The sequence below is a fragment of the Pieris rapae genome, chromosome 10 (genome assembly GCF_905147795.1).
Source record: "Pieris rapae chromosome 10, ilPieRapa1.1, whole genome shotgun sequence".
Classification (NCBI taxonomy): domain Eukaryota; kingdom Metazoa; phylum Arthropoda; class Insecta; order Lepidoptera; family Pieridae; genus Pieris; species Pieris rapae.
Window position 1 is genome coordinate 7,251,743 of NC_059518.1, and position 14,729 is coordinate 7,266,471.

Below are 14,729 nucleotides of genomic sequence, written 5' to 3' on the forward strand. Positions count from 1 at the left end.
GTATTTTTTTTTTTGCAATGAAAGTGGAAATTCAGATTAATTAAATTATAATATAAACCCATTCAGCCATAAAAAATTAAGCATGCATAATGCATAATATGTCACATTAATGATCAATGACACAATAATAAGAACAGGTAAGTTATTTATAAATGTTGGTAGAACTTATGAACTTATATGTTTGCATTATACGCGTGTCAACTAGAGAACAAAGGAAAAATCTTGAAGCAGCACTATTGCTTCTATAGAACGTTACCAACGTCACTCATTCATGCCCACTCAGCTATCACGTATGAATGAATGGAAGAATGAATGATCTGAGAACGAGATTGACAGCTGACAGTCACCGGACATCCGAGCGCGGCAGTAAATTGAAACGGGTTTCAGAATGGATCGGTTAAATATTCTTTTGATATTGTTTGAAGTAAATTTTGTGTTTGAAATCTATTCATAACAGTTTACTTTACTAAAATTTAGAAATGTTTTATTGTTAAGAAAATACTAAATATGAATAGATAGATCTCAGATTAATAGCATTTAGCTAATTTTGTTAAAGCTGCGCTTCTTAAGTGCACATGTATAGCATATTCGTGAGAGCTGAGTCGGAAATTATATAATGTATACCTTTTCATCGGTGGGGCAGCGGCTATAGATTTTCAAAAATATAGAAGAAAGCTGTGCCTTTGACGTACTCAAGCGCGTCAGATATTGATAGCATCCATTTCTTACAAATTTTTAATAATGTACGTATGTTAATCTGATTGTTGTTAGGGGTGTTCGTGGGTATGGGTTTAACATTTGACAAAAAAAAATATTCGAGCGCGTCAGATTATTATATATTATTATAAACTTATAACTATTTACATAATTTTAAAATTATTCGACGTTGCTTGCGTGATCATCTTTTAGTCGATATCAACTCTGGGGAAATAAAGACAGATAATATAACTTAAATTTCTTCAGCTGTGATACTTTTTGACATTCAACACACCTTTGTGTCACCGTGACCACGCTCGTTGTAAAGCACGCAATCGTCGAAAAAAAATAATATTATGTAAAATAATTATAAGTTTATAATAAAACATAGCTTCAATCCGTTGAAAAAAGTGTTTTACTTAAATGTATATGTAATATTAATCTGCCACGCTGCAGTAAACCCAAAATCCCCGCTTGGGCTCCTCTACTATAAGCATTTAATTCTCCTTATTTTGACATGTGTGAGGTTTGAGAACATAAATAAAATAATAACTTGGTACTTGAAATGGACAGTTGAAGTTCAATTCGGTAAGTTTTCTACAAATTCGCACTATAACTATAAAAGTGTATTTCCATTACCTTGTTATCAAAATAATTGTTTTAATTAATCGATATTGTCATACAAATTAAAAAATGTTGCACCGTAACGATAAACTCGACGAGGAAAACTGATAAAAGTGGAATACCAATTAATATCCAATTTTCATAAGCTAATTGGTTGATGCCGTCGCTCGTGACTCGTTTCATCATTCAGGTGCAACAATTAGCTAGATTGATATCACGCTTGGAATTTTTACGAAAAGAAATTTGACTAAGATAAAAGCAAAATCATGAACACAACATCAACGTTAAAGGACGTTAACGAGCTCTGGGGTTCAGATAGACATTTTTATTTCATAGACTAGTTAGTAAGTGAGTAGCTTTCTGTCTGAAGATGATTTCCTTCACCGTACGAGCGAGTATTGGACAGAAAGTACATTGGTGCTCAGCCTGGGATCGGTCATACGTGGGTAACACTGAATTTTTTTAAGCTGGCCGGTTAGAAACATTGCTAATGAAACCTTTTTTGAATTTCAATTTTAGAACTCTTTGGCAATGTTTTTCTCTGTGTCATTTGTTTTTGTGAATTGGCAGCAAATTTAAAACTCTTTTTGCACGTGAAAATTAATCTAACGCGAGAAAATTTTTGGCCAGTGATAAATTAGAAAGAAGGAAAATGACTCATTCTTTGGTCAGAAAGGTCATTTAGCGACAGTTGTGCTAGAAGATGGAAGGACAGTTACTGCAGACTGGTATGTCAATCGCTGTTTGTCTGTTGAAAGAATAAATTCGAAAGCAGCGCCTTCGAAGAGGATCCTCCTTCACCACGAAAATGTGGCAGCACACGGACAAAACGGACTGTTGAATATTTGACTATGGCAGGTGTCGAGATAATAAGCCTTATAAGTGACCTAGCGCGCTGCCACTTTCATTTATTCCCAAGACATAAAGATACAATTCAAGGTATTCACTTTACGAGCCCTAAAGAGGCGCTGAAGCTTACGAAAATGCTGTAGAAGTGACCCCGAAGTTCCTCCGAAGAGGAACGGAGATTACTTCAAAAACCAATAAAAGTATTGGCAACTTTCGACATTAAGCCGTTTTTCATTTTCTAAAAATTTTCAGTGTTACCTAGGTACTAGAGTTACAGTAACTGAATCCACTAGACGGACACTGCTTTATTACGATCACAATTTTCAAATATATTGTATATTCTTTTTATACTTTATTTTAAATACACCTTATACATATATATATATCCGAGAAAGAAATGAGCGCAGAATTGTCAATTCTGATTTTTTTGGGTAATATATAAGTGTTTGTAGTAGATTCTCTAATTATGTGAAATTAAAGGTCAAAGCTAGATCACACCTAAACGTTTCTTTTGGCTCGCATATAAACTAAAACAATTATAAAAATGTGTACTTCAAAATTAAACTCCTACCTAATTTTATAATGCGAAAGACTCTGTTAGTCTGCTACACTTTCATGCTTAAATCACAAAACCAATGTTGACATTGGGAAAGAATCGATCTTGGAAAGGGGCAGACATTTACTTATCGCAAATAAAAGGGATGGAAAATTGCATGAAAGTTTATAATCGCAACGATAAGTATACAAAAAAAACTTTTAAACTTTTCAGAAAAAAATAATCATTATTATGCTTCAATAATTGAAAGTGTTACGAAACCATTCAAAGTATTCAATACTTTTCAGCAATCATTCACATTCACTCACCCTTAAAATGGCAGCCTTTTCATCTTCCAAAGAATAAAACATTTTCTAAGAGGCCAACTGTATAATGGAAGAGAAATACATAACTGAGAAAAAAATAATGAATTCTGTTTGCGTTATCTAAACTCAGATGTTTTGATAAGACCTGCATTGTATGCCTGGTCCGATAAAAATATCTTAGGTCAAGGCCTAAGCTATGAAACATATTCACAGAAAATAAATAAAATAATCAAACTGATATAAAGTGACACAGTTTTAGTATTGTAGTGGGATTTTTAACCCAGAGAGAGTGAGTTTCGATTCCGAGTATTGCTATGGCATCCGCATGCATGTGCGGAATCAAAATTTGCATATACGGTGTATACATACTTCTCAGAGTAAGATATCATGGTTGTTCTGAACGAACAGAAATCGGTAGTAGTGTTAGCTTCTAAGCTGCTGAAAGGAGGTATGCTGGCTAAATTAGCCAGGACTTTAGGCACAACGGAACGAATGGCCATCTAACTGCGAAAACTAAGTCCACACTACGTACATATATATAGGGCTGAAGCATAGTGATGAAAATATAAAAAACCAGCAATGGCTGCTCTAAGCCAATGCATATTGCAATTCTGGGATTTGTGCAACGTATACCAAAGATATACCCTCAGCTTAACTCTAGTCCCTTTTACTATTTCATTAAGCGAAGAAAACGTCTCTTTTTAAAAATACATAGTTAATAATTTATATTTATCGTAATTCTACAAACTGCTTTTTTTAAAGACAACAATATCATTAAACAATAATATGTATAAAGGAATACATAACTTTTTGACGAATGAAAAATGTTTAAGAAAAGGATCTTTAACGTTCTCACGGTTAAGAGAGTACGTTAATTAGAACTTTAAGCGGCACTTATTGATTAAAATTTAAAATAAAAAGCAAGTTAAATTATGTAATAATACAATGTAACCTGCCATATTCCACTGTAAAATTTACTATACTAAACTCGGAATGTGCTGAAATTTGAGTTGCTTTGACTAAATTTGCATCATATGATATAGCAAAACCTTAAATTATCTGGTATTTTCCTATCCTTCCTATGTAAATAAAAATACAGTTATATGGTTAAAACACTAGGAATAGATGGATACAAGTTTGAGATCGATCTTTTCTGCATCATCATTCTTCTATTGACTCTGTGAGACGCACACTCACATCTAGCTGTTTCCATTAGAATAGTTATATATATTTAAATCTTCTGCTTTTTCATACTTAATTTCAATCTTTTAATAGTTTCGTAGTTTTTATAAATCCATCATTGTTAATTTTATTCTTCTATCTCCCTAAGGTATTTATGGTTTATCTATAGGTAGAGATTTGTAATTAGTACTGTCTTTATTTTATTGTGATCATTATTTCACTCTATTAAAATACTGTTACTGTCCTAAAATGTAATAAATAAATAAATAAATTATTTTATCAGTTTAGGTCATTTTCAGCGAATTCGTAATAAATATAACTTTAACATCTCACTTGAATGTAGATTTACTGGGTTATTGCGAACAGCCGCAAGCAAGGTTATAAAATATTCACGATAAAACATTTAATACTCGGGTCAAAGCAATTACTCTGTAAAGCTTTTACTTATTAAATGTGCGTTAAATGCACGCTGTTAGCTTAATGACACTTCGTCACATAACACACATACACATAATACGTTTGTTAATGTAATTTATTACCTTGATATTTTTTTTATAGAACAGGAGGCAAACGGGCAGGAGGCTCATCTGATGCTAAGTGATACCGCTGCCCATAAACACTCCAGTGAACAATGCCAGAGGGCAGCTGGTTCCACAAAGTGGTAGTGCGCGGCAAAAACTGCCTTAAAAAAAGCGCAGTTGTGGAACGGTGGAAGTCGAGGTGATACGGGTGGAATTTCGTATTCTGCCTCGACGTCCGATGATGAAACTCAGCTGAAGGTATTAATCCGAACAGCTCCTCTGAACACTCTCCATGGTAAATGCGGTAGAAGATGTAGAATGACCCCACATCTCTACGCAACGCCAAAGGATCAAGTCGCTCGGAGAGAGATTGGTCGTCGACGATTCGAACCGCTCTTCGTTGAATACGGTCAAGTGGAAGGAGCTGGTACTGGGGAGCCCCCGCCCGGAGGTGAGAACAGTATTCCATGTGAAGCCGAATTTGCGCTTGATATAGTTGCAAGCGGTGGCCTGGAGTGAAGTACCGTCGCCTTGCTGAGCACACCAAGGTTTTTGGAGGCTAATATAGCATTTCCCTCCAAGTGACCGCGAAATTGAACGTCATTCGATATGTCAACGCCAAGTATTCCAATGCTGGCTGTGATTTTAAGAAGAGTAAAAATACTATGATTTAAATTTAAAATCACATCGTAGCCAAACCTGTGCGCCTTGTTATTTAGGTTTTTCTTATAAAGACATTTATGTTCCTTTCGGTCCACAACTTTAAATAACTAATTCATCTGGAGTTAAAGCATTATTTACAGCAATCATGATCAGAAAGAGTGTGCCATTTTCATACATAATAATTATGTAATAAAATCGCATTAATTAAAGGATTTTTATTTAATACAGTACTCGCGTAAACGAAAAACAATATCAACGACCGAAACAACACACTTGAATTATTTAAAGAATGAGAAACAATATCGAAATATTTTACTTAGTCGTTTGTTCAGAGAAAAGTTGCGGTTAGAATAACTTTATTACTCATATGAATTAAAAAAATCGCTTACTGAGAAAAACATTACAAGACTAAATAATTATTACTAGAACGCACAGAAGGTACCTATACAAAAATTCACAAAACAAATACAGTAACAAAAATGCAGGTAGACACAACAAACTCGAAACGGTCAACCAAGCAAAAACATAGGTTTAGTTAAGTTACATTCGCTATTTAATCAAGATTAAAATAAAAAAAAATTATTACGACGTTCAATTTTTTAAGGGATATACAAGAACGAAATGACGTAAGTTTTGTTGTTATGTATCGATTTTAATATCTAAATTTAAATTAAAAGAATTTTGAAAAAATGTAATCTTCTATACAGATGTTGTTAAATTTAGTTTCCTGTAAAGTGCATACATACTATTGACTGAAATACATGCAAATCAAGAGTTCGTTCACCTTCTTTCCTTATTTATACCACAGCATATATTTCGTATCACATACATCTTTCATAGTATAACATTTATTAAAAATGCGAAGGCGTATTTTTTTAAAATAGATACGTACGATGTCATTTCAAAATATTTTATTATCTATACACATGATGTTTTGCTGATATTTTATCATTAAGCCCACTACTGCATTGTTAACACGCTATGAATATTTTATAAGTATGTATGTAATTAATGGAAGTGGCTAATTAGCATGACCATTCTCGATGATTATGTTTATATTTCCCAAACAAATATAAAACGGCATTTAAATCGTTCTTTTAAATCGATAGAATGTCAAATAGCAATATTTGTGTTATATTTATTTAAGACCAAAGCCTATTCTGAGTAAACAAACGCTTATAAACGCAGGTCCGTCCGGGCACATGGTGAGCCCCTCGCCCCGTTCCCCGCGCTGACAGATGGCACGCCCATACTTTAGCGGCCTGAATCAAAACAATGCTAAAATCCACTTACCAGCCTACCAACACATTTGCTGGTTGATATCCTACGTAACAAGGGTTTCGTCTCTGTTTCATTTTCACTGTCCGTGCTATCTTCGAAGGAAGATTTTATATCTCCACTCGCATTTGCCTCATCCACGGACATCGCGCTTTGGGCGCTCTCGCCGCGCACAACACTAATCACGGCTACATCATTCAAAATATACTAATAATTCACATTGTTTAAATGAAACGCTACCTCGCTGACATTTCGAGCGAGCGCCATGACCACTGTGATAATAGATGCTGAAAACAAAACAAGCAAAGAGGCAGTAGTGACATCTGTTTCAGGACGCCGAGATCAATGTTTTCATGACGTTGTAGCAGAGGTTTGGGCGGGGTTTTAGTGTCTTAACAAGTCACAAAGATGGCGTTTCTTTGAAATGCAATCGTAGTATCTATAAATTTAATAAAATATGCGCATAAAATTGTAATAGAGTTCGATAAAATCTCTTATAGTTTTTATTAAATTACAAATGGTATTCTTGTAATTTCATAAAATTTTATTCAATATTAACCTTCTTGTAATTGTTGTATACAAAAAACATGATAGAAGAATTTAAAAAGTTCTAAAATTTAAATTCAAATATTTCATTAAAACATATTTTGGAAACCATTTCATTTCTCAGAAATCCGACGTAAGATGCGCACTGTGTGAATATTCTCTTGATTTTTTTATATTTTTTTATTAGTTTTTAAGCTAATGTTAAGATTCAACTTCGTAAAGATATTTTGATAAACTTTTCTGAGAAATTTACAAGTAACTGGGATCTAAACATCGATAAATTAACAAGATGAGGGAGATCATTAATCTTCAAGTCGGTTCGTGCGGAAATCAAATAGGAGGAAAGGTAGAGATAAGCCCTTCAATGTGCATTCTTAAGTAGTTTTTATATTTTGTGCTTAATATATGCATTTTGCAGTTCTGGGAGGTGATTTCTGACGAACATGGGATTGATCCAAGCGGTTGCTACCATGGCGACTCGGATCTTCAGCTGGAAAGGATAAATGTCTACTACAATGAAGCTTCTGGCGGTAAGTATGTGCCCAGAACAGTACTCATAGATCTCAAGCCTGCTACAATGGACGCCGTGCGGTCTGGACCATTCGGCTGCCTCTACCGACCTGACAACTTTGTATATGGGCAAGGAGGCGGCGCTAACAATTGGGCCAGAGGACACTATACGGAAGGCGTTGAAATCTTAGAATCTGCATTAGACGTTGTCCGACGCGAAGCTGAAGGATGCGACTGTCTCCAAGGCTTTCAAATGGAGCATTCTCTTGGAGGCGGAACCGGGGCAGGGATGGGAACGCTGCTTATCAACAGAATAAGGGAAGAATATCCAGACAGAATAATCCTCTCTTTCTCAGTTTTTCCAAGTGCACGAGTCTCTGATTGTGTAGTAGAACCTTATAACACAACGCTTGCTGTGAACCAGCTCGTAGAAAATACAGACCACACGTTCTGTTTGGACAACGAGGCGTTATACGACATCTGCTTCAGAACTCTTAAACTCACAACGCCTACGTATGGCGATTTAAACCATTTAGTTTGTGCAACAATGTCTGGTATCACAACGTGCTTAAGATTTCCCGGACAGTTAAATGCGGACCTAAGAAAGCTCGCAGTCAATATGGTACCGTTCCCTCGCCTTCATTTCTATACGCCTGGATTTGCACCGCTTACTTCTAGAGGAGGGCAGCAATACAGAGCATTAACAGTTCCCGAATTAACGCTACAAATGTTTGACGCCAAGAACATGATGGTTGCGTGCGATCCTCGACACGGGAGGTATTTAACAGTAGCAACAATATTCAGAGGCAGAATGTCAATGAAAGAAGTTGACGAACAGTTAGTGAATATTCAGAATAAAAACAGCACGTACTTTGTGGAGTGGATACCAAATAATTGCAAGATTGCAGTATGCGATATTCCACCTAGAGGATTAAAGATGTCATCCACGTTTATAGGAAACACTACAGCTATTCAAAGTATATTCAAGAGGGTCGCCGAGCAGTTTGTGGCAATGTTCAGACGAAAAGCATTCTTGCACTGGTACACGGGTGAAGGTATGGATGAAATGGAGTTTACAGAAGCCGAGAGCAATATGAACGACTTAATATCAGAATACCAGCAGTACCAGGACGCAACTGCGGATGATGAAGGGGAGTTTGATGAAGAAGCAGAAGGGGAGGGGTTAGAAGAAGAATGACGTTTGTTGTTTTTCTATTGTGTATGTCCTTATTTGGAAATAAATAAAAAACATATTTTATTTGTGATTTTCATTAATGTTAACTTCGTCAGTTTAACGGACAAGGCCAATATGGCTTTGCAGTTAGAGAGCGGAACATGAACTTTACCTAAAACACTTTATTCATTATTCATACATTATGATTTGGCTTCTAGATTTACAAGTCGCCTTTAGATCTCGGGGGAATCCAATGAAACCACATCCACACAATAAAAGTGGTCAGGGTCAATTTCGCCTACCATTTAAACAAAATGGTGGTCATTGTTTTTGCCTACCATTTAAAAGGTCTATTTCCATCAATGAAAAAAGATCTACCTAGAACACACGAACGCTTTGATTGATACCGCTCAAGGGTGCATGCAAGAATGCTCTAAGCAACTGTTCGCGACTGCAAATTTGACGTATTCTCGGTGCAGCATCAACGAATGTAAACCACTAGTAGGGGGGATTGCTACCGCTCTTGCAGACTTTACTCGACAATATTGGTAGCGAAAGCCTCGACTAGGCGCCTTGTGAGAGTCAAGAGTAGGCTTTATATCTATTGATTTGAACTAAAATCATTAATAATTAAGAAATATTTTAGTATGTCTAAATATTTATTTGATCATATTCAATATTACACTTATGGACAGTATACACCAAAGACAAGCACAAACATTGGACAATACAGCTATTCTTCCACTTCTTCGTCAAACTCTCCTTCGTCATCAGCCGTGGCGTCCTGGTACTGCTGATACTCAGAAACCAAATCATTCATGTTACTTTCTGCTTCTGTAAACTCCATTTCATCCATTCCTTCACCAGTGTACCAGTGTAAGAAAGCTTTTCTTCTAAACATTGCTGTAAATTGTTCCGATATTCTCTTAAACAACTCTTGAATTGCTGTCGTGTTTCCTATAAATGTAGCAGACATCTTTAATCCTCGAGGTGGTATATCGCACACGGCTGTTTTGACATTATTTGGGATCCATTCAACAAAGTAGCTGCTGTTTTTATTTTGGATATTTAGCATTTGTTCGTCCACTTCCTTCATAGACATCCGTCCGCGGAAGATAGCTGCTACGGTGAGATACCGACCGTGTCTTGGGTCGCAAGCGGCCATCATATTTTTAGCGTCAAACATTTGCTGGGTCAATTCTGGCACTGACAAAGCCCTATACTGCTGGCTACCACGAGACGTTAACGGCGCAAAGCCTGGCATAAAGAAGTGCAATCTTGGAAATGGTACCATATTAACAGCCAGCTTTCTTAAATCTGCATTTAATTGACCAGGAAATCTTAAGCACGTAGTCACTCCAGACATCGTCGCTGAAACCAAATGGTTAAGGTCGCCATATGTAGGCGTTGTTAGCTTAAGTGTTCGGAAGCAAATATCGTACAAGGCTTCATTGTCAATGCAAAAAGTTTCGTCTGTATTTTCAACTAACTGATGTACAGAGAGCGTCGCATTGTATGGTTCAACAACGGTATCAGATACTTTAGGACTCGGAACTACCGAAAAAGTATTCATTATTCTATCAGGGTACTCCTCTCGTATCTTAGATATTAGTAGTGTGCCCATCCCAGAGCCAGTGCCACCGCCTAATGAATGAGTTAATTGAAATCCTTGTAAGCAATCGCACCCTTCCGCTTCTTTACGTACCACATCTAGTACAGAGTCGACTAGTTCTGCTCCTTCTGTGTAGTGTCCCTTGGCCCAATTATTGCCTGCGCCAGATTGTCCAAACACGAAGTTGTCTGGGCGGAAGATTTGGCCAAAGGGTCCGGAACGGACGGAATCCATGGTCCCGGGTTCGAGATCGACGAGCACAGCCCGCGGCACATATTTGCCACCTGAGGCTTCATTATAGTACACGTTGATTCGCTCGAGCTGTAGATCGGAGTCGCCTTGGTAAGCTCCGGTTGGGTCGATTCCATGTTCATCCGAGATAACCTCCCAGAACTGTTAAAGATAAATTGAGATCAGATCAGATAAACGGGAGTCGAATAACAGGTGCAACGGCAGCCTGCGTTGTTGCCGACTTACCTTAGCTCCAATCTGGTTTCCACACTGCCCGGCTTGGATGTGGACGATTTCCCTCATTTTTAATACACGAAAAATTTCGAGCCTAAAATCTAGATTGTAAAAAATTTAGCCTTTTAAAATAATCATTAATTAGAAAAAGAATAAAAAAAAAACGTTTTATTAAATGTGCATCACTTAAGAAATTTTCTAAAATAATGAATATTTTTTACGTTTGTCAAAAGACCATTGAGAATTCTTAATTTTAAATTTTATTTTATTCATCGTTTGAATTGATAAATAGGGTAAAAAGAGGTCCAAATGAAAAAAACCTACCAGCTACATATTTTGCGACATTAGTGTAATATAGGACGCAAAGAAATGAATAAAGCAGACGTAAGACGAGAGACTATGTTTTTTTCTTGAGCGTTTCTATGAGAATATAATTTACTTACTCGTTTTTGTGTTGAATAAACCAATTAACAAAGATACAGTAGTATACTTCCGGATTGATATAAAAATCATAACATACCTTAAAATTTCTTATAAATACGTACATTTAAGCGATATAGATATTAATAGACATAGATAGAAGAATAAATATTTATTTAATAAAAAGTAAATACAAGAAAATTTATTCGTCACTTTCATCATTAGGGACTGTTGCTTCCTCTTCCTCGAACTCTTGGTCTTCAATGGTAGCGTCTTGATACTGCTGGTATTCGGATATCAAATCACTCAGATTATTATCCGCTTCCGTAAAATCGGCTTCATCCATACCTTCACCTGTATACCAGTGTACAAAAGCTTTCCTTCGAAACATAGATGAAAACTGTTCAGCAATTCGTTTAAATAATTCCTGAATCGCTGTTGTATTGCCTATGAACGTTGCAGACATTTTAAGACCTCTTGGAGGTATATCGCAAACAGCGGTCTTAACATTACTAGGTATCCATTCAACAAAATAATCCTTATTCTTGTTTTGAATATTCAGCATTTGTTCATCAACCTCTTTCATGGACATTCTGCCTCTGAAGACCGCAGCTACGGTTAGATATCTCCCATGGCGTGGGTCACATGCTGCCATCATATTTTTGGCATCGAACATCTGCTGTGTAAGTTCTGGGACGGTGAGTGCTCGATATTTCTGGACCCCTCTAGACGTAAGCGGCGCAAAACCGGGCATGAAGAAATGTAACCGCGGAAATGGAACCATGTTAACTGCCAGTTTTCGTAAATCAGCGTTCAGCTGCCCGGGAAATCGTAAACATGTTGTAACACCGGACATCGTTGCTGAAACTAAGTGATTAAGGTCTCCGTAAGTTGGAGTCTGTAAACGAAGTGTCCTAAAACAAATATCATATAAAGCTTCATTATCAATGCAGAATGATTCATCAGAATTTTCGATAAGTTGATTCAATGCCAATGTGGCATTGTATGGCTCTACAACAGTATCCGACACTTTAGGGCTAGGAACAACAGAGAAAGTTAGAATAATCCTGTCAGGGTATTCCTCTCTCAATTGGGACAGTATTAAGGTACCTAGTCCGGAACCAGTGCCTCCTCCAATTGAATGGACAACTTGGAATCCTTGTAAACAGTCACAGCCTTCGGCTTCTTTTCTAACAACGTCAAGGACGGAATCGAGCAAATCTGCTCCTTCTGTAAAGTATCCCTTAGCGTAGTTATTGCCTGCCCCAGTGCTGCCGTAGACAATATTATCCGGACGAAAGATTTGACCGTATGGACCGGATCGTAAGGAGTCCATGGTACCAGGTTCTAAATCAACTAAAACGGCTCTTGGCACATATTTGCTACCAGCACCTTCATTGTAATACACGTTGATACGTTCCAACTGAAGATCAGAATCCCCAGAGTAGCAACCATTTGGATCAATTCCATGCTCATCTGATATTACCTCCCAAAACTGTAAAATGGAAGTATATAATATTTATCGAAAGCGGTTAATTTCAATATATATCCCTACTTGGATCTGTATAAATTTTTCTTACCTTCGATCCAATTTGGTTTCCACATCTACCAACTTGTACGTGAACTATTTCTCTCATATTAACAAAGAATTTTCGTTAAGTAATAACAAAAAGAAATAAATCGAAGAAATTAAAATTAAAGTAAAAATAAAATGTATTCTTACATTAAAACATCTAGTCTATATATTAAAAATATAATGGCGCCATGGCCAAGGCGTTTATTTTAAATTCGAAATATTTAAATAAAAATACTGTATCAAGTTTTGTCACAAATTTATTAGAAACCTTATTCAAAATTACAATACACTAAGTATACTATAAAAGTATAAACGTTTTATTGTAAATAGTACAATATTACACAAATATCTATATTACTTATACTCATTATTGCAACAAGTTTATTTGGTAAAGTTTAATGCATGTTTATGAGGATTCCGTATCGAACTTTTGTACGCGTATAAATCGAATTTGGTATAACTCATAAAAACGTCTATAAATATTTATACCTTCTTCGTTTATATTCTAATTAATGTTTGTCTGTTATTCTAAGGATTCATACAGCCTGTGTTCTCCTGTCTGTCGAACATCTGAACATTGACAAACTAAGTATCTCATAAACTTTCAGAATCCTAAGCAAACACAATTAGCTTTTTGCAGAAAAATACTTATTTTATGTTTTATTCAAGCAACAGATTTAAACAAAATAAGATCGAAAAGAATTTACTGAATTTTGTTTTCAAAGAGGTGTAAATACATAAATAAATAGATTAGATAAATAAATAGATAGAAAGTGAAACGAAGGACGAAACGATAACGCATTTGATTGAGAAAGGACAAATGATATTTTTACAGATAGTGTCACGTATCTGTCATTGGACGAAAGATGAAATCTAATCATGTATTAAAAGGCCGGCTTCGCGCTTGCGATCCTTATGGCAATGTGAGTCCATGGAGTTTGGTCATACAATTGCGTCTTTTTTAACCTCTCTCGAAAGTTTACTGTTAGCATGAAATCCTGATTAAATGCTATGTATAAATTAATGATACTTAAAAATACATATATTTTAATCTACTGTTATAATATATTATTTAAAGTATTTTTAATATGTACATATAGCCAACCTCAACTTACTTTTCTAAAAGCATATTGACCCATAATATGTTTGACTAGAATTAAATTATTGCAGTCAAAATCACACACATTAGACATTTTACGTGAAAACCTTAAAAACTAACAATGTGATATTCAAATCAATTAAAGTTATATAGAGTGGGTATATATGCATATAATCTAATTAATATAGTTTCAGCTGTATATATTTGTAAGTGAAGTGCAGCATTACCTGGGCGATAATTATTGCTATTATGGTAAAATAAATTAAAAATATATATATATATACTACATCATTACACTGTTGTAACTAAAGTACTTTTAATTAAATCTGTAATGAGAGCATTTATATTTATATATATTAAAAAAATAGTAGGAAACTTATTTGTCATTGTTGGCGACTCATAAATAGAAATATAAATATATTATAAGTTAGGTTTGAAAATTGTAACTCTATAAATCGAAATTAAGTGCGAGTGTTAAGAGTTATAAGTTAGACAAAATATGTATACAGATTTAAGTGAGAAATATGGTTCAGTTATGAATGTAAATATATTAAATAAATAAATAGAATACTTCGCCGAATAAAAGGGTCACAGCTCTCGACGCGGTATACCGGCGCAAATGTATATAAGCGTAGCTCTCGTCGCGGTATACT

General features: G+C 35.5%; 4 protein-coding genes across 8 annotated transcripts in view; 1 reads left to right on the forward strand and 3 right to left on the reverse strand.

Moving 5' to 3' along the window:
• LOC110993485 (diacylglycerol kinase eta) overlaps positions 1-6,923 on the reverse strand; it is a 96,045-nt gene extending 89,122 nt beyond the window's left edge. For 4 of the 5 annotated variants that reach the window (XM_045629813.1, XM_045629815.1, XM_045629812.1 and 1 more), the window contains exon 1: positions 6,690-6,923. In XM_045629813.1, coding sequence (XP_045485769.1) covers positions 6,690-6,821 — 132 coding nt within the window. In that variant the 5' untranslated portion in view covers positions 6,822-6,923. Of the gene's footprint in view, positions 1-3,033; positions 3,097-6,689 lie in introns of those variants that run through there. The other variant, XM_045629814.1, reaches the window with a different exon arrangement.
• Positions 6,924-7,338: 415 nt separating this feature from the next.
• On the forward strand, positions 7,339-8,988 carry LOC110993480 (tubulin beta-4B chain-like). The gene is made up of 2 exons (XM_022259768.2): positions 7,339-7,566; positions 7,639-8,988. Exons 1-2 carry the CDS (start codon positions 7,510-7,512, stop codon positions 8,926-8,928), a joined length of 1,347 nt encoding a protein of 448 aa, XP_022115460.2. The 5' UTR covers positions 7,339-7,509; the 3' UTR covers positions 8,929-8,988.
• A 571-nt stretch (positions 8,989-9,559) lies between these two features.
• Positions 9,560-11,167, reverse strand: LOC110993481 (tubulin beta-4B chain). The gene is made up of 2 exons (XM_022259769.2): positions 10,994-11,167; positions 9,560-10,909 (listed from the first exon to the last, which is right to left on the reverse strand). Exons 1-2 carry the CDS (start codon positions 11,048-11,050, stop codon positions 9,638-9,640), a joined length of 1,329 nt encoding a protein of 442 aa, XP_022115461.1. The 5' UTR covers positions 11,051-11,167; the 3' UTR covers positions 9,560-9,637.
• Positions 11,168-11,603: 436 nt separating this feature from the next.
• Positions 11,604-13,126, reverse strand: LOC110993486 (tubulin beta chain-like). Its single transcript, XM_045629830.1, has 2 exons — positions 12,982-13,126; positions 11,604-12,896 (listed from the first exon to the last, which is right to left on the reverse strand). Exons 1-2 carry the CDS (start codon positions 13,036-13,038, stop codon positions 11,604-11,606), a joined length of 1,350 nt encoding a protein of 449 aa, XP_045485786.1. The 5' UTR covers positions 13,039-13,126.
• Positions 13,127-14,729: the final 1,603 nt, after the last annotated feature.

Coding starts and splice junctions, on each gene's coding strand:
- LOC110993480 (XM_022259768.2), top strand. CDS start 7,510: ATGAGGGAGATCATTAATCTTCAAGTCGGTTCGTGCGGAAATCAAATA. Junction 7,567..7,638: donor GAAATCAAATAGGAGGAAAG/GTAGAGATAAGC, acceptor TGCATTTTGCAG/TTCTGGGAGGTGATTTCTGA.
- LOC110993481 (XM_022259769.2), bottom strand. CDS start 11,050: ATGAGGGAAATCGTCCACATCCAAGCCGGGCAGTGTGGAAACCAGATT. Junction 10,910..10,993: donor GAAACCAGATTGGAGCTAAG/GTAAGTCGGCAA, acceptor TATCTTTAACAG/TTCTGGGAGGTTATCTCGGA.
- LOC110993486 (XM_045629830.1), bottom strand. CDS start 13,038: ATGAGAGAAATAGTTCACGTACAAGTTGGTAGATGTGGAAACCAAATT. Junction 12,897..12,981: donor GAAACCAAATTGGATCGAAG/GTAAGAAAAATT, acceptor TCCATTTTACAG/TTTTGGGAGGTAATATCAGA.